Source organism: Camelus dromedarius, chromosome 14 (genome assembly GCF_036321535.1).
Source record: "Camelus dromedarius isolate mCamDro1 chromosome 14, mCamDro1.pat, whole genome shotgun sequence".
NCBI lineage: Eukaryota > Metazoa > Chordata > Mammalia > Artiodactyla > Camelidae > Camelus > Camelus dromedarius.
The window spans coordinates 20,337,084-20,356,743 of NC_087449.1; the positions used below are offsets into that span (position 1 = coordinate 20,337,084).

The 19,660-nt window shown below is 43.8% G+C and overlaps 1 protein-coding gene across 4 annotated transcripts in view; it reads left to right on the forward strand.

Moving 5' to 3' along the window:
* The window catches only part of WLS (Wnt ligand secretion mediator), a 131,617-nt gene that overhangs the window by 107,080 nt on the left and 4,877 nt on the right, over window positions 1–19,660 (forward strand). Inside the window, exon 12 of one of the 4 annotated variants that reach the window (XM_010989013.3) lies at window positions 15,338–15,601. The exons of 1 other annotated variant lie outside the window; for it this stretch is intronic. In XM_010989013.3, the coding sequence (XP_010987315.1) occupies window positions 15,338–15,456 (119 nt within the window). In that variant the 3' untranslated portion in view covers window positions 15,457–15,601. Of the gene's footprint in view, window positions 1–12,029; window positions 13,086–15,337; window positions 15,602–19,660 lie in introns of those variants that run through there. 2 more of the 4 variants (XM_064493469.1, XM_064493470.1) reach the window with 2 other exon arrangements.

Genomic DNA, 19,660 nt, shown 5'->3' on the forward strand with positions numbered 1-19,660 from the left:
AATGTGAGAGCTGTCAGCAGGGGCCGAGTTTGCTGAGGAGCAAGTAGGTTTCTGACTATCCCCTGCGCCTGGACGTCCCAGGGGGATGCCGTGGGAAGCAGTCATCTCTGTCCAGAGCCCAGGGGAACAGCAACTGGGGCCAGGAGCTGATGGCCACATTGATTGGATCAACAAATGGGGACCACTTGACCTCTGTGGGTACAAGGGGAAGTGAGTGATGACCTGAAGGACAGAGCAGAATGCCCTGGCTAGTGCTCTAACTTTTCAACTAATTACTGTGTGTCCTTGGCCAAGTTACAGTACCTCTCTGGGCCCAGTTTTATCAAATCAGATGCCCTTTTATACCACATTTAGCAGCATTTATTGGTTGGGAAGAATACTGTTTAAGGATATGCACTCTAGACTTCATGGTTTGGAGTACAAGGTGCAGCTGTACAGATACAGTTTGGGAACATGTACAGTATATTAGTTTGATGCAGAGGAGTGAGTGTGTGTGTGAGAGAGAGAGAATTAGAGAAGGGGGAGGAAGGAGAGAAAGAAGAGAGGGAGAGAGGAAAGGAGGAAGGAAATTGAAAGTAAGTTGAGAAAAAAATCAGACCACGGTTTATTGTGAGTTGGAATTTCTGCCAGTCATCCTATCCTGTGCAAAGGTAAGTGGGAGGGGTAGGAGCCACTCCTACAGGTGCAGTAGCAACCTCTCAACACACCAGCTGGCTCAGGAGGGGACAGCACGTTAGCTGTCAAAATTAACATTTAAAACCACCCTTGCCCAGAATTACTGTCAGTCATAGCTATCTGCTGCCCTCTGCTGGTCAAAATAAATAATGCCTGTATGACAAAAGACAAGTTTTAACTGATTGTAATATTAATATTCATTTACCCAAAGAATATTTATGGAGTACCTATTAAGTACCAGGGACTGTTCTTAAGCAGACCAGTAACCAAAACATACAAATGTTCCTATCTTCATGGGACTTAATTCAATAACAACAGTTTACTACTATTAATGGAGTCCCTACTATGTTTATGTGCCAGGTAGCATTTTTAATTGCTTAATATTTATCAATTCATCTTTATCCACAAGTCAGTCCAAAGAGCTAGGTATGATTATTACCCTCATTTTAAAAAATGAAGAAACTGGTGCACAGAGAGGTTAAACGATTTCCCTGAGGTCACACAGCTGGGAAGTAACTGAGCATGGTTTAACTCAGTTTGGCTCCAGAGCCCATTCTTAACCACTCCGTACATGCCTTCACTGGCATTTCTAGCAGTTACACATCTCTTCCTGCCCCGAGTTTTCTAGACATTGGCATTATTTGCTGGAAAGGCAAACACCGACTCTGCTGGTTTGGCTCACCTCTCAGGGATCGCAGCCTCTGTGTCCTTTACCCCATGCAGTCATGGGAAGGCTAGTACATGGCAAGTGCGTGCTCACAGTAGGGCCTTGCCAAGTGTGGTCCCTCTCCTGCTGCCTCCCCAACACTGACCTGCAGATGGGAGGGTCAAGGAAGTCACCGGAGGGGTGGACTCTCTGACCCGCTGCTTCAGGCTTCTGTCCTGAGGCCCTTGTGAGTCCTGCTTCTCCAGTTCAGCACTAAGGGCAGGAGGCAACCTGGAAGTTAGTGATGAAACTGAAAGTTCTTCCCAGCTTGGCCTCCAGCTCTGGGTGTACAGGGACAGCGTACAGCGAGAGGGCTTCAGGTCAGCTCCCGGGGAGAGCTGGCATCCACTGACCTGGGAAGTGGGGAGCCTGCCAGTCTCCAGGGGGCACTGCACTAAAATGCCAGTGGCTACTGCCAGGAGGGAAAGGGCAGAGGCCAGTGGGGCCCAGCACGAGTGAGGGAGTCCTGGGATTGAAAAGCCCTGGATTTCTGCTTGTTAATTTTTTCTATTGTGTGTGCCCAACCTCATGTAAAATGTCAGCTTTATAAAACCACATTTTTTAAATTTTACTTCTTAAAAATGCCTTGAGAAATCTGTTGTTTTCAAAAGGCAAATTTTCAAAGTATTCTGTGTTTGTATACCCCAGAATCCCCTCTTGTAACCAGTGTCTAAGTAACAATATTAATTATAGCCACCCTTTAGGAAGCACTGATTGGTGCCAGCACCTCACAGCAGCCCCGTGGCAGAGGTCCTCTATCCACGCCACTTACAGATGAGCAACCTGAAGCTCAGAGAGGTTAAGTCATTTGTCCTGGGTTACACAGCCAGCTCCCAAGCTGTGCCCGGGTGACTCCATCACCACCACACTATGCCATGCCCCAAAGGGAGGAGAACGTCACAAGCTGCGTGACTGACCTCTGGGCCCCGGGACTACTTCTAAGTGTCGGCCCAAGAAGCAAAGACAGTTTGTCCCTGGTTTTGTCTAAACACACAGCAGGGTTTTTATCCTCACCCCTGGGGGTCTGACATGTGATTTGGAAGCAGCAGATCTGCGTGTCCCTGAGAGAGAGGGGTGATTAGGCAAGGTCTCTCATGATGCGATCTGCCAGCCTGGAGCAGACACAAGCCCAAGGGAGCCCCGGGAAGGACCTCATGAGAAACGGTCAGTGAGTTGAAGCGGAAAGTGCCAGGGACTGCCACCCCCACCAGGTGAGACGCTCAGCAGCTTTGTGTGGGGGCGGGAGGGGCATTGTGACTCTGAACATTAAAGAGAAGGGACGAGGGCCCGGGGAAGAGGTTTGCCAGAGGACACGCAGCAGCTGGGGGCTGGGGCGGGGGGAGCTCAGGCCTTACCAAAGCAAGCTCCGTCCCAGCTGCCGCCCCGCCCATGCCCTGCTTTCAGGACGGCCCCAGGAGCACCGGCTCCGCCCGGGGCATGACAGAAATGCAGGGTCAGGAAAATCAGGCGTGCCCTCCCAGCGCCAGGCCACCACGACACCTGCCCACGGAGGGCTGCCTCACACCTGAAGTGGCACCCCTAAAGTGGGGACGGGAGAGACATTCTCCCAAAGGAGATTAAACTTTCTTGGTTTCCACTCTGCCAGTCGGAATGAGACCATAGCGTGATAACTGGAAGTTCAGCTGAGGCACAAATTGGAATCGTGGCCACTGCCCGGCTGGGGCTCTGGACAAGGCTCTCAGCTCTTGGCGGCTGGCTGGAGGGGATGGTGGGGGCCCGGGGACCACGTCATCATCTGGCAGGTTTGGTCTCCACCAACCACCTGTCACCTAGATCTCAGAAGTTGCATTCAGCATAAAAGGGATTGAAGCGAGAAGCTAGTCTGTGCCTTGGTTTCCTCATGTGTCAAATGGTTCACACTACTTATCTCACTGCATTGTTGTAAGGGAACGTGGGTCGGGGTAGGCTCGGCGAGTCAGAAACTCTCCGTGAGCGTCAGCTGTTACCATCATCTTCGTGGATTCTTGACCCCTGTGGGGTATACTTAGCCCAAGACCTTCTCCAGTTCCTGAAGTGACAAATAGGGGATGCTCATGGTGGCTTCTGGGTTTCCCCAAATGACCCGTTCCATCTAGAATGCAGTGTTACCTGTGTGCATCCTCACGCTGCATGTTAACAGCAACTTAAATTATCTCAAAGCCTCATCTCTCATGTGGTGGCCAGTATTCACGGAGACGCAGAGTTTTTATTACCCCATGAGCTTTGTGGAGACCAGCCCAGCCACGTGACCAGCAGTCCCTGGGTCCCCGCACCCTGACCCAGCAGGTCCTCTGAGCTGAGACATTTGCCCAGAGTCCCAGCCGAGCAGTGGGCATCATTCAAGTTTGTGCCTCAAAGCTGCCAGTTACCATGCTCTGGGCTCTTTCCATCCAGGATTGTTGAAACCAAGTGAGCTGAATCTGTGACTGCCAGGGGGCCAATATGGTTTTTCCCAAGATGTGTTTCAAAGGACACTAGTTCCAATGAATGTTTGCAGGTGCTAAGTTGGGCTGTCAAGGAAGTTTGAGGAGCGCTGGCATTTTAAACAAGTTTCTTTTCTGAGGACACCTGTCTTTCATGTGCCGGCTCCTGAGTCTGCGAGGGAGAAACGGGCAGGCTCCTTCTTAAGCTTATTTGACCATCAGCTCTCTCTTGTTTGCAAGACAGCTTGTGGGACGTGGCATTTTAGAGCAGTGCTTTCCAAACCTTCACTGACACAGGGTTCTCCCTGACGCTTAGTAAGGTGCAGTTTCTGGTTTGGAAGGTCTTGGGAGGAGCCTGAGATTCTGCATTTCTGTCATGCTCCCAGCTCGTGCTGATGCTGTTGGTCCATGGACCGCACTTGGAACAGAGGGGTTTGAAAGATGCGTGCTGGTCCCCTACCCCAGGGGCTCCTGTGACCTCCCTGTCACAGTAGCCTGAACACCTGCTGAAGTGCTGAGGTCGTGTGAAAAGTGGACTGAAGCTCATGGGAGCAGGGAGGTCTGTCTGGTTTTTTCCCAGCTGTGTGTCCAGAGCCTAGCACTGTGCCCAGATCGGGGCAGAGGGGCCTAGTCAGACCTGTGGAATGACGGTGTTACTAGGGAAATTCAGCAAAAATGCCCTTTTCGAGGCATGCTCTGAAACATTGGCTCTGCTGAATTGTGGTGGACTTGAGTTTATAAGTGGCCTGAGATTGGTGCAAACTCACTAGAGATTCTGAAGACCATCTAAAGCATCTCTTTCTTAAACTCATAGATCTGACTCATAGACGTTAAACTCACAGATCTGATAGCATGTAGGTGAGGCTTCCCCCACCCCCGGAAGGCAAGGCTGCTTCTCCTGCTACAGAAGCTCCAGCCCCTGCGGTCTCCCAGCTCTCACGGAGGCAGAGTGCTTCCTGCCCCAGCACTCAGGGCTCAGGTGGACCAGGATCTCCAGAATGAAGCACTTTCTGTGAGATGGGACCATCGTATCCCAGGCCAAGTTCATGGGCAACTGATTAAACCAGGTTCACAGATTTGGCCTCAATCTTGTCCTGCTGTTTTCATTACTAACCCAGGCAGGGAGCTAGATTCCTTGTTCTTCAGTGGTTTGTTTGTTTGTTTTGATTCAAGAGAATAGGAAAAGCTATTTGTTACCATGGTAACTGCTCAGTGAGATTCTTATTTATTTATTTTTATTGAAGTATAGTCTGACTTACAATATTATATTAGTTTCAGGTGTACAACAGAGTGATTCAATATTTTTATGGATTATACTCCATTTTCCATTACTATAAAATATTGGCTATGTTCCCCATGCCGTACAATACATCTTTGTAGCTTGTTTTATACATAATAGTTTGTGCCTCTTAATCCCCTACCCCTACGTTGCCCCTCCTTCCATCCCTCTTCCCGCTGGTAACCACTAGTTTTTTCTCTATATTTGTGAGTCTGTTGCTGTTTAACCATAATTTGTTCATGTGTTCTATTTTTTAGATTCCACATATAAGTGAAATCATACAGTATTTGTCTTTCTCTGTTTGACTTAGTTCACTAAGCAAGGTTCTTAAGCCAGAGAGCGTGGGGGCCAGGTCCCTTCAATAGGTTCCTGCCTCCAAGAAACTTATGATCTTCTTGGGGATCTTCTAGGTTCTCAGTACATGAGCTGTGTAGACAGTGACCAGTGGGAAGTAGAGTGGGCGCTTTTCAGTGATTTCTGAGCTGGGACAATCTGAGAGGACTTCCCAGAGAAGCGAAAATGAGCTGAGTCTTCAAGTAGTTGGATAACAGGGCAGGATAAAGGAAGAGTGTGAGAGTGTGAAGATGAAATTTCATGAGCATTATTTGGGAGGCAGTAGTAACTAGGCTAGCCTGCCTATAAGAAAGTCTGATGTGTAGTGGATAGGAAAGCAAATTGGGGGGCGAGGGAGGGCATGGCTCAGTGGTAGAGTGTGTGCTTGGCATACACAAAGTCCTGAGTTCAATCCCCAGTACCTAGTCCCTCCATTAAAAAAATAGATAAATAAACAAATAAACCTAGTTATCCCCCCCAAAAAGACTTAAGGAAATAAAAATAAAAGCAAATTGGAAGCAGAGTATAGAAAGCCTTGAATTTCAGGCCATGGGGCTGGACACCTGGACCCATCTATTTTGAACTAGAGTCCAGTTCAGGCAGCCACAAGGTAGTCACTGAAAGGCAAGTTCATCCTGAGTGAAGCCAAAGGTGGGTCACCAGATTGATAGGGAACAAGAGGTTTGGGCTACTAGGTACAGTTGTACAGCTTGTGCACTGCACAAGAGTGCCTGTCCAAGGGAGCAGGCGAGCAGTGAAACCTGGTTCTCACTCATCAAGCTGTGCACCCTGGTATGGGGCCACCTTCTCCTAGAGGGTCCCTCCATCCACTACTCACAGAGTCACCCACATGGGCTGGCAGTGGTCTGATCCTCTCAAGCCACAGCCATGGGGTGTTTACCTGGCGAGGCATTTTCTCAAAGCAGTCAGTCGTGTGCATTCCCGAGGTGTCCCAGGGAGGGCGCTGCTCAGCTTTGCACAGGCCAACAGAATGCAGGCCCTGAATGCAGAGCTGTTCTGAGAATGCGGCTAGAACTGGAGCAAGTGGTCCACTTCAACCAAATTCACCCAGACCTCACTGTGAGGGTGACTCGGCCCCCAAGCAGGAAAGGAGTGAGGACAGAGCATCTGCAGCCCTCAAGATGCTGAAGTTAGGACAACAGCACTCTTCTGTCCTGAAGGGTCTGGGAGGAGACTTGCTTGCTTCACAAAGTCCCGCAGTCTCCAGGCTGGCAGGAGAGAACATCACACGTGCATACAATACGAAGAAACGCAGAGGGCTCCCAGGATGGGAGAGCCGGTGTCTCACCAGGGGCACCACTGGCATTTTGGTTCCCCAGTCACTGTGACAACCAGAAACTTTCTCCTGCAAGTTTCAAAGGCCCCAGTAGGAGGGTTGAAACACCCTGAGTGAGAACTGAGTCCCTCTCTTAATAGAAGAGAAAAGCAGGTGCCATAACGTGTCCAGGGTCACAGGCTGGGCAGAGGCACAGCAGGAACCAGCTCCCAGCTTCTCCACTCACATGAGTGGTCCTTTCCTTCCAGCCTTAATCACCCTTTAGCATTTCAAATTGAGACCACAAAATGTCGTGGAGCCAAGAGATGGGAATTCATGCCTGGTCCCCCCATGCTCATGACCGCTGAACAAATAAAAGATAAAGGGAAGGACGGTGAGTTCCTGGCTTTGGTCTCTAACCCCTCTGTCTGGCCTCTCAGGGCTGGGGCACCTGCGCACAGGGGGAGTGGGCTGTCGGCCAGCACTGACTTCCAGGGTCCCCCAGGACCCCCTGCTGTGCCTGCCCCCTGCACTGGGCTGGACCCGCATCCCAGACACGACCTGCTCAGGCTGAATTGTGACTCGCCCCTGGGTTCACCTCCCTGACAATTACTGGGTGAACCTTGGCCTCTCCTTGCCGGTGGCTGTGTCTCAGCGAGTAAAGTTGAATCACTCTTAGAGGAGGACTGAGGGAGGAGCTGGTGGGGGGCAGTGTCGTTGCCCCCTCAGCAGCCTTTGGCTGAAGCTGGAAGTCGTGACTTCAGCCCTTACCTTAGATTAAATGATTTCATGTTTGTCATTTGTGTTTCCTTGTCTATAAAATGCTTATTTGTATCCCATCCCCATTTTTTATTGAGTTGTCCTAATTGATTTGCAGAATTTAAAAAAATACAGTCTGGAGATCATGTCCTTGTCAGTGATATCTCTTACAATTGTCTTGGTATTTTCACTTTCTTTACAGGATCTTTTGATAATATTAATATGGTTGTTTTGTCAGTGTTTCCTTTTTTTGGTTGGTATTTTTTTGTGTCCCTTTTAAGAAATCCTTTTGATAAATCCCAGGGTTATCAAGATATTTGAAATGTCTTCTAAAAATTTTAAAGCTTTGCTTTCCATATTTAAAATTTTGATCCATAGGAAATTAATTTTTGTATCTGAGAATTAAGCTCATCTTTCAAGTTTTCCTGTATGCACGACCAGTGACCTCAGCCCCATTTTTTGAATGACCCACCCGTGATCTACAACGTCACTGTCTTCATCTATAATATATGTAGACCTATTTCCCTAATCTGTTCCATTGACCAATTTGATTATCCTGACCTCAAAACCATACTGTTTTAATTACTTTAGGTTTTTAGTAAGTCTTGCAATCCAGAAAAGCAAGTTCTTTCATCTTTTTGCCTTCAAAATGTCTTGGCACTTCCTAAATATTTGCTCTTCCATATAATCAGATAATCAATCACATGCTGATAAAATCATCTGAGTCTTTGCAGAAATATTTTGGTCTTCTCTTTCACTTTATTTAATAATCATAAAATCATAAGCCTATTTAGCGGGGAGGAATAGCTCAGTGGTAGAGCATGTGCTTAGCATGCATGAGGTTGTGGGTTCAATCCCCAGTACCTCCACTAAAAAAAAAAAGGGATCGAGGCTGGTATAAGGCTATTTAGAGTTTCCATTTCTTCTTCAGTTACTTTCATAAGTAATATATTTTTAGGAATTTTTTCATTTCTTCTAATGTAAAGGCATAAAGTAGTTTAGAGTATTCTATTACCACTTTTTAAAAAGTTTGCCCATCTGTAGGTATGTCCCTTTGTTCATATATATTCATACCTTCTCTCTTTTCTTCTCAGTCTCACCAGAGATTAATCCATTTTTAATCGTCTTTTCAAAGCCCTTTGGGTTTGGCAGTTTCTCTCTTTTGGATCTTTGTTCCCTGTTATACGAATGTATGCTCTTTTCTGTATTATATCCTTCCTTCTACTTTCCTTGTGTTTGTTTTACCATTCCAACTGGGTTGATTTCAATGATTTTTCTCATCACCAATTCAGGATTTGACTTTCTAAATTCTTATGAGTCTGGTATCACTTGTTCATCTGCCTTTCCTTTTCCAAAAGTTTGTTGTTATAGTTTTTTTCTCATATTCTTCCCATCCTTGTGGGCATGTATCATTTTTTTAAAATAATGAGTTTTGGGTAATTATTAGAGAAATGCAAATCAAAACTACAATAAGGTATCATGTTACACCAGTCAGAATGATCATGATTAAAAAGTCTACAAATAATGAATGCTTGGGAGGGTGTGGAGAAAAAGGAACCCTCCTACGCTGTTGGTAGGAATATAAATTGGAGCAGCCACTATGGAGAACAGTATGGAGGTACTTAAAAAACTAGAAATAGACTTAACATATGATCCAGCAGTTCCACTCCTGGGCATGTTTCCAGGGAAAGCTATAATTTGAAAAGGCACATGCACCCCAATGTTCATTAGCATTATTTACAATTGTCAAGACATGGAAGCAACCTCAGTGTCCACTGATAGATGATTGGATAAAGAAGATGTGGCATACACACACACACACACACACACACACACGCACACACACACACACAAAATGGAATATTACTCAGCCATAAAAAGAATGAAATAATGCCATTTGCAGCAACATGGATGGAACTAGAGATTATCTTATCATACTAAGTGAAGTCAGACAGAAAAACATATGATATCATTTATATGTGGAATCTAAAAAAGAAGATACAAATCTTAAAATAATGGGTTTTGGGAAGGGAGTAAAAGTTAGATGTATGTGCTCAATTTGCTATCTTTACCTGGAAGCTATAATCATTATTTATTCATCTTTCTCATTTATCATCTTCTAATTCTCCCTAGGATGTATTCTGTTTAATTTCTCCAACTCTATCTTCCACTTCAGTAATTCTCTCATCCCCTATTTATTTGATAATTGATAATATTTGATATTTCTCTCATCCCCCAGATTTTATTTGATAATAATATTTTTCATTTATGAAAATTATATTTAACTTCTTCAAACTTACCATTTAACTTTTGATGGTCTCGCCAGTGCGTTCTATGTCTGTGACTTCATATTTCACTTCTTTAAGGATTTCATACATAGTTACTTCACATTTATATATGATTATCTAATATTTAAAGTCCTTGAAGATCTAAATCTGGTGTGCTTTGTTTCTTCTGCCTCTGGCTCAGAGTGATTTGCTTTCTTATGTTTTTGGTTAAACTTGATTAAGAGCTTATATTTTGTTGATCTTAATCTGTGAAAATCCTAGAAACCCAAATTGAGGAAGCTTCTTGCCAGAGCAGAATTGCATTTGCGTTTGCTGAGAGCCAGAAGGTGTTATCTACTTATGAAAACTTTAGCCCCTCTACTAGAATTCCAGACTTAATCTCTTCACCTTATTACTTAACTTTGATTGTGTTTTAATGTCAGCATTTGCCAGCAGGGCAGCTCTGCTTTTCTCTTGTACTTGTCACTGTGTGTTCAGATCTTTGGGAGAGGGTGAGTGTGGATGTGGGAGAGTCACACATCACTTCTTGCAAGCCTGGGAATAAAATAAAAGGTGTGTCTTATCAGGTTGTATTCCCTTTATAGCAGTGGGACTCCGTGGTATCCAGTTCTCCTCAGTGCCGGAAGTGCTTGCTAACACCTCACTATTGAATTCTACTAGCAGGGGATTTTGTTCTAGACGGTCAGAACTGAAATTATCTGGCCTTCACAGTCATCTCTACTTCCCAGCCAGTATTTGAATACCTGTAGGCAATATAATTTCTTTCCTTTATATTTCTTTAGCCTTTCTCTGAATCCACAGCATCTTTGGTGTGTGGATTTTTCCTACAATAAAAAGATCTTTTCAGTTTTTGTCTAGCTCTTTGCTTTCTGGTTTATCCTCTCCAGAGAGTAAATCTATAAGCCTACACTGTTCAATATAGTAGCCACTAGCTCCGTGTGGCTGTGGCAATTTAATCAAATTAAATGAAATTAAAACTTCAGTTCTCGGTGAAAAATCTCAAAAGAGGAAGGTGTTCCAAGGGACTCGGTTCACATGTTGTATTTCTTTGAGGCCAGCTAGCTGCTCTTTGGTGTAACTGCTCACCTCATTCTGATCAACTGCAGTGGAAGAGCGAGCTGAGGGTGGATTTTGTGTAGACTGTAGAACACCAAGGGCAGGGTGGGAGGGGTGGGGACACTGCCTTAGAGGGAGGAGGGAGACAGTGGTGGTGTAATACTCTAATACTCTCCATGACCTCTTCTGGGCCTCAAGATAATCCTGGGACGTAGAAGCATTATTATCCCTGTTTAAGACCCCTTTAAAAGATGAAGAAACTGAGAATCTGAGAAGTGAAGTGAGTTAACCAGAGACGCACAGCTATGAAGTGGAAAAGTGCACACACACACACGATTTACATAAGGATCCTTTTCCCTCTTCCCTGCTGGCTGTCTTTGTGCATTCCTCTGCCTTCCGGTGTCCAGTACTGATAGGGTTCCCATAGGTGCCGCCTTGGAGCCCAGGCCTGTCTTCCCATCCCTGCTTCCTAAGTCAGACCTATTCCAGCTCCTTACTCTAAGGCTGAGGTTACCCACACCCTCCGCGTTCTAGTATGTCCTTTCTGTACTTCCCAGTTTTACATGGTAGGTAGTTTCCTAGTCATTCTTGAGCAGAATTCAGAGAGAAAACTAGGATCCTTTTTTTTTTTTTTTTTTTTTTTGTCTGGGATGTGGGCTTCCTGGAGAGCCCAGGGCCCCTTTGACAGTGACGTCTGCCATTCTTTCATAGTTTGAAATTTGCGAAGTTGTCACTCATGACCACGTATTTCTTCCTGGATTCTTTCCCTCCAATGAGGCAAACCTTGGGTATGGCTTTGTGGCACATAAAACTAGACTTTCCATAAGAGCGACTGAACTGAATGAGAATAGAATGAATGTGTCCATTTTTTTAGACCTGGGAACTCTTTGTTAAAACAAGTAGGCAGCACAAAAACAAGCAGTACTAAACAATGTGAAAGCGCCATGCAAAATATAAATGCTCAGGCTGGACGTCTCTTTCCAAAACCCTAAACCATTACCTCTCACACGGGTAAAAATGATCAGATAGACTAATTATGATGCTTAAATAGATCAAAGAAAGAGCAGGACTCTTCAGCTCTTGCCTTTCCTTCAACTTTTCTGTCAAGGAATTGGAAGAGAGAATAGACATTGATAAAAGGCAGATTAGACATTTAATTTCATTAAACATACTGGTCTGGATGAATTAGAGCTGAGGAGAATGGGACTGTGCTGATGAGATCAATTATCCACAGACAGTGACCTCCGGGGACCTTAAAGACCAGGAGAGGTGCCAAAGAGTCAGGAGACAGGAGGCTGCAATCCCTGGGATCCTGAATTTTAACATCCTGAAGGTGACCTCATAGACTTGACAACAAAAGCAGACAAGGAGCTAGAAGGAGCCCAGGACATCTACGGTCCCAGTGGAGCTGGGATGGGAGCCACGTGATGTTGCACCAACAAAGGAGAAGCAGCCTGGGGGTTCTCACTGATTGCAGACTCCAGCGTGAGTCACCAGGGGGCTGCAGCTGCCACGCGCTAATGTGACGTTCAGCCGCATTCACGGAACGATGCTGTTTCCGAAAGAGAGCACAATGACCCCACTGGACTGAGCGACATCTGAAGCACTGAGTCATCCTCTATTGATTCTGATATTGTAGAGGGAAGAATTTCATCTGACATTTATGCTGGGCAACAGGGTCTGTGCTTTGATTTTGGTTTTTTTTTCTCACAATGAGATAAACATCGCCCGGCCCTGAGAGACAGAGGCTGTTCTCTTTGTTCTTAATCGAGCGCTGCAGCCAGGAACATTCTGTTTGTTCCCCATTGCTGCTCCCCTCCATCTGAAGGCAGGAGTCCCCAGCCGTATGGACAGTCCTGGGCCCCAGAGCCAGGTCGGCTTGTTGGTGATGAGCATCCATGACCGAAGAAGGATGCGTCTCAGCTTACAAACAAGCCTCTGGGAACTTAGCCAGTCGACTGCACCAAGCAGGGAAAGGCCACCCACACTGCACCCCATTTTTTGACTCAATGTAAGGCAGATTTCCTAACCATCAGGACTCTTTAAAAACAAAATTGGCTGCCATGGGATGGAGTGAGCGCCTCGTCGTTGGAAATGTGCAAGAGCAGAGTGTGGGTGACCCTCTGAATACAGATGCAGATCAAGAACGGGCTTGGCAGAGACAATCCCGGGCCCGCTTCCAAATCGAACACTACGATCCTACATTTAAACCACCCTGTTTTTTTCTGATGATAAAACTTTTCAGCTAGCTTGATTCTGCTCATTTTTAGTTAGCAGCCCCCTGCAAAAGACAATGCTTGGATTCTGACTCCATTTTAAAATAAAAAGTCTTTGCAGGAGTCCTTTCATCTCTCTCCATCACTGCTGGTGCTGCCCCCGCCTCCTCTGCTGCGACCACTTGAATTAGTGAGAAGAGAGGGCCTGCCCTCTTTGGCTTTCCAGCTCTCCGGGTCCACTAGAAGGACACCATAATGTTCCCTCGGGCTTTCTCTCTAATCCCTGTAGCTTTTTTGACAAAGCGGTGGTAAAAAAACACTTTACAAGGAGTGCGAACAGGTCGCCATGGGAGCCAACCTGTGATCATTGTCTCCTCCTCACCTGCTTCCCAGCCAGCTCAGTCCAAATGGATTTGAAGCAAGAGCGTGAATTACTCTAATTTAGGGCAATTACGGGATTTACAAATTAAACATATTCCCAGTGGTTTCCCTAGCAACCATCTCTGAATCACATGATGAGATAAAACTATTGTTCTTTAATAGAGTCCGCTATTAAGACAAGTCCAGCTATATAATTCACAGCCAGTTCCCACCCTGGTGTGGCAGAGAGAGCACTGGTCAAGGGGGCAGGAGTCCCAGATGCAGGTTCCAGTGCACGGGGTCAGAACCAGAGCGGGAACACATCTGAGCCCCTGGTGATCGTGCCCCAGTAAAACAATGAGGTCTGAGCAGGGCCAGGAGAAGGAAGACTCAGGTGCTTCGTGAAAACAACAAGCACAGAACAATTTGAGGCGAGGGGTCTACTTGGATGATGCCGAGACACAGTGAGGTTTAAATTCTTGCCAAAACCTTTACCCTCTACCACTCCATCCCACCTCCTACCCAAAGTTAGAGATTTATTTAAAGGAAATCCACCTTGAATTTGCATATTCCTTGAGTGTCTGAGTTTATGGACCACTCACACCTGACTTGTTTCATTCTTTGCTCTCTGTACTTAGGGACAAACAGGAGTTTGGAGAGTAAGAGTCAGGGGGGACTTTGGAACCTGCGGGCACACTAGGTGCAGAGATCATGGGCCCATTCCCTGCACCCCCCCACCCCAGGCCAGTTCCAGCCACGGAGTCCCAGAAAGAACAGCAGACAGGAGCCAGGAACCTGGGTCCTCCACAAACTTAGCTGTGTGAGTCTGGCCACTAGATTCCCCTCCTCTGGTTGCAGTTTCCAGCACGGTAGCACGAGCAGGTTGGAACTGATGAACGTGGAGTTTCCCCTGAGCATCCAAGCTGGGCAGTTCAATCCCTTGTCATTCAGTAAGAGGAACTGCTAGAAAAAGCTGTGTTTTCTCTGAGCGAGAGTTTTTGCTTGTTTGTTTGGCAAATGCTCACATAACATGAACACCTAGCTACCGTGTGCTGCTTTAAGCGCGTGATGAACATCAGCTTGTCAAACCCTCCCAGCAGACCGAGTGCTAGGTGTTCTAGGAATTGTTACGATTATTATCCTGCTTATAGGCAAGGGGACCAAAGTGCACGGTGCTTTACTCAAGGGCCCAAAGCTACAAAGGGTGGAGCCACGTTAAAGCTAAGCAGAGTCTATGTTCTCCAGAGTCTATGTTCTTACCTTGTTTTTACTTCCTAGGCAATGGAATTGTGTAACCGTTCGAGGGTCCCTCTTTAAATGGACAACCCAGGTTACCGCTCACATTTAGCAGATGCACAAGCCCTGGGACTGTGTGTTTTAGCCGCTAGGTTCACCCCAGCTTCATTCTGCCTGCCTGTTTTCCTCTCACTCTTCACCCCACAGACCCCCCCCCACCTTGTTTATAAGGGTATCTGTTTTCCACTTACCAAAACATCCTCTGGGGAAGATAGTAAGAAACTTAAAAAATAATAAAAGATAAATATGAAGATGAAAGAGTGATGCGAGTTCAGGATCCTTCTAAGGGGCTTGCTGTATCCTCCAGTGTCTGCATGGTGCTGTCACAGACTTTGGGGGAGAGCCAGGAAGACAAACCAGGCACAGATTCTCAGCAAGGATGGCAGTGCTTCCTGGCGGGGGGGCGGTAAGGGGGGTTGTGGAAACTCTGTTGGGTGTAGGGTGATTGATTATTGCCGTATTTGGGGGTGTTACTGGGATTTACTCTGCAAGGAACAAATCCACTGAAGTGCTACACTGAGGGAGACAGCCCCACGCAAACTGCAAACACCCCGTTGGAAGTATATGTGGGTAAAAATCTCTATGGTTACCAGAGCCTAGCACCTAACTCCATTTTACATACATTTAAAAGGATATTTTACATGATTTTGACACATACTGAATTTTCCAGGAATGCAACTCCTGTGTAAATCGAGAGAAGACTACACTTGGTTTGTTTCAGAACTTTACCAAGAATTGTTCACCACTTCGAAATGTTCCATCGTCAACATCAGCGCTTCTGGCATTTGAGTCAACAATACAACACACCCGTATCCGTCTGCGTTTGTAGCTGTCACAGTCAAACCGACTCTACCTATATATATACACACACAAATATGCTCATTTAGCCTTTATCTCAAAAAGTTCAATATAAAGAAGATGTGTTGACAATAAACATTGTTTGAGTATTGTCTTACTTCTCTTACATCCACCAGGACTCGTTACAGCAAGGAGCTGGCACCTGCCATCTTCATCATGTCTCTGGTCTAGTCATGCCAGAACATCTCCAGGTTGAAATACACAGTCTTTTATCATAAATTACTTTTCATTTATTGATTTTCTATTCGACAGAATATTCTATTATTTTCTAAAAATTTAGGCTATCTGTGAATTTCTTTTCAAGATAGCAAAGTGGGAGTTACACATATATATTTTAAATGATGGTGCTGTGTCTGATGGGTTTGAGAACCACTGGCCAAGGCCTCAAAGATACAGGCTTCCGGCATGGACGAGGGTCTTCTTCAACTGTGTGCCTTCCAGCTTAACATGATGGTAAGTAGTATTTGGTTAATGTGCCTTCATGTGTTTCTGCTTCACTCAAATTTATTTATTCATTCCTCAAGTAATTTATTGAATGCTACCAGCTGATAGACTCTGTGCTAGGTGCTGGAAGGGCAGTTTGCTTAAACTCAACAGATGCTACAAAATTAACAAGAGGATAACAAACATTTTTGCCTGTCAACCTGAAATTTTACATGCCGTGTATAAATTCCTTAAAAATCATTACTTACTGATACAAGAAGATATAGAAGATAAGAATTAGTCCTATAAATTTTTTTTAAAATTTATTTCCAAATCTCTTTCCCACAAAGTTGGGTTTCACCAGCGAATTATACCAAACGTTTAAGAAAGAATAATTCTAATTCCACAAAGACTATTCCAGAGAATAAAGAGGACAACTTCCCAATTTGTTTTATGAGGTCCTATAAACTTGATACCAAAAGTCACAGGCCAATATTACTCATGAACGTAGGTGCCGATATTCTAAAGAAAATATTAGCAAACTCAGCACAGCAATATATAAAAAGTGCACTTCACCAAAATCAAGTTGGATATTTTCTAGGAATGCAAGACTAGTTTAACATTGGAAAAAACAAAGCAGTGTAATTCGCCATATTAACACTAAGAAAGTTATACATGTTCTGGACATCTCAATAAGTGAAGAAATATTTAAATAAATTCAATGTCTATTCATGAGGAGGAAAAAACTGCTTAAAAACTAGAAATAGAAAAGAATTTCCTTAGTTTCATAAGGGCTAGCGAAAAAAAAACCAAATATTGTACTAAACAGCGAGATGCTGAAAGCTTTTTCTCTGAGACTAGGGATAAGGCAAACATGCCCAGTATCACCACTTCCTTGTACCATTTTACAGGAAGTCCTAGCAGGTACAACAAGAACAGAAAGTCAACAAAAGATATAATGAACATAAGAAATAAAATTATTATTGCTTACAAATAATGCAGGAAAAATTAATAATTTACAATTATCAGAAATAGTGAGTTTAGCGAGGCTTCTGGATACAAAGTCAAGATACAAAATCAATTATAGCAATAAAAGATAGAAAATAAAAATTTTAAGCAGACACCATTTACAGTAGCAACAAAAACACCAAATACCTATGAATAAATCTTACAAAATACGTACAAGAACTCTGCACAGAAAATAATGTAATATTGAGAGAAATTAACTAAGACCTATAGAAGTGGAGAAATACACCATGTTTATGGATTGAAAAACTTTGTAAAACGTAAACTCCATCATTTACAATCCCAATAAAAATCACAGTAGTATTTTTTAATAAAAACTTACCAGCTGCTTCTAAAATAAGTATGGAAATAAAAAGGGCTACCATGCAAGTGTAACACAAACTTTCACACTAGATAGCAAAACTTACTATAATGCTACAGTAATTAAAACAGTGTGATGTTGGTGTAAACATAGACAAACAGACTGAGAAAAGAGTCCTCAAACAAGTCCACAGCTATTTGGACATTTGATCTTTTTTTCTTTTGTTTTGTTTTGTTTTTATTATTTTTTAATTGAAGAATAGTCAGTTTACAGTGTTGTGTCAATTTCTGGTGTACAGCATAATGTTTCAGTCATACATGTACATACATTTATTCATTTTCATATTCTTTTTCATTACAAGTTACTACAAGATATTGAATGCAGTTCCGTGTGTGCTACAGTAAGATCTTGTTTTGTTTTTTTTAATTGAATTTCCATCAGTTGCAATGTGTCAGTCTCTGGGGTACAGCACAATGTCCCATGGACATTTGATCTTATAACTTGACACAAAACCAGTGAGGAATGGATAATCCAATCAATGGTGTTGCCTATTGGATAACTATGGGGAAAGGAAAAGAAAGTTGATTATTATGTCACAAGATACATAAAAATCAATTCTCAACTGACGGTAGCTCTAAATGTAAAGTTTCTATAAGCTTAAATAAGAAAATATCTTCATAATGTGAGGATAGAGAGAAATGTTTATTAAATGACACAATGATCATCAACAATAAAGGAAAATACTGATAAATTGGCTTATATTAAAATAAGAACTTTTGTTTATCTGGTGATGTCATTAAAAGAGCAAAAAAGTAAGCCACAGAATAGAAGAAACTTTTAAAGCACGTAATTGACAAAGGACTTGTGTCTTAAATACATGAAAAACTTTTTTACAAATCAGTAAGTAATACAAACAATTCAATATACCTTCTTTACAAAAGAGGATATCCAAATAGCTGATATACTTAGAAAAGTTGCTCAATCTATTAATAATCAAGGACATACAAACTGAAATGGACACCTACCCTGTGACCAGCAACCCCACTCCTAGGTGTGTACCCAACAGAAGTACAAGCATGTGTGTACAGAGACATTTACAAGAATGTTCCTTGCAGCATTATTTGTAATAGCCCCAAACTGGAAGCAACCCAAAGGTCCATTCATAATAAAAATCGTGGTATCCTCATTCAGTGAAATACTCTTCAGCAATTATGATTTTAAAAAAAACATGGAAACATACAACATGAACAAATCTCACAAACATTATTTTGAGCACAAAAACCCAAGACAAGAGAATATACACTGTATGATTCCACTTATATAAGGGAAAAAACCAAGCAAAACTTAACTATAGCTTTGAAAGTCTGTGTAGTAATTAAACAGGGAGAAAGTAGTTTTGGGAAGGGGACCTGAACTTGGCTTTTGGGGTGCCAAAAATGTCCCATTGGTTATGGTGATGGATTATATTGAGTTGTATGCTTATGATTTTTACACGTTTTTTAATGTGAGGTACATTTCAATAATTAAAAAAAAATCAGGAATGCCCTGTTCAGACTGATCTTACAGAGTTGCTTGTTTACACATCATAATGGCTTAATAGTTGATGTGACAATTTATGTGACATCGATGAAATAAAAGTGAAAAATGATCTGTGGTTAATAACTGCTAATAAAAGAACAAAGTTGAACACACAGAAGAAGAGCTGCACACAGAATGTAACCTGAAGATTTTGAAGAAGGACATTCAACAAAGATCAAGCACCTTGGGAGAAGGTCCCTTGCCTGACTCAAGACTTTGGGCCCTGCTGGCATTCAAGTGCGCTCTGTCCTCGCCTGTGAGGCTCTTGATGGTTCATACCCAACCTACACCTCCTCTGGCCCCGGTGAGTCTTTTGTCTTAATCCTGGATCAGAAGAGGGCAGAACTCTTTGAGCACCAACTGACTAATAGCAGAACTGAAATGTCTCCAACAACACAAAGCTGCAAATTGCTGTGATTCATCCTGAGTGCACGCAGCCCTCGGAGATCTTTGTTGTAAGAGGAGCACACTTGCCAGGACCCTTCTGTGTGACCACAGCCTCCATCACCTGCAAGTGGTATGCTGAGATTTGGGTTTTAAATTTTAATCTGAGAGCACAGATTAGTACCTTGGCTGCTCTGCTCTGTGAGGTTTTTGTCGTTGCTGTTGCCATTGTTAGGATTGTTGTTGTAAGAAAAAGGGAAGGAGGGAGGGAGAAACCTCCTATTCCCTTGCCTGGATTCCAAGACCCTTATAATCCTTCCCCAAGCTACCTTTTCAAACATGAGCCCCACTGATCCCCTGGTGGTGCCCATATTCCTAAACAAAATTCACCACCATAAAATACTATGTGCTTCTTGCTTTTAA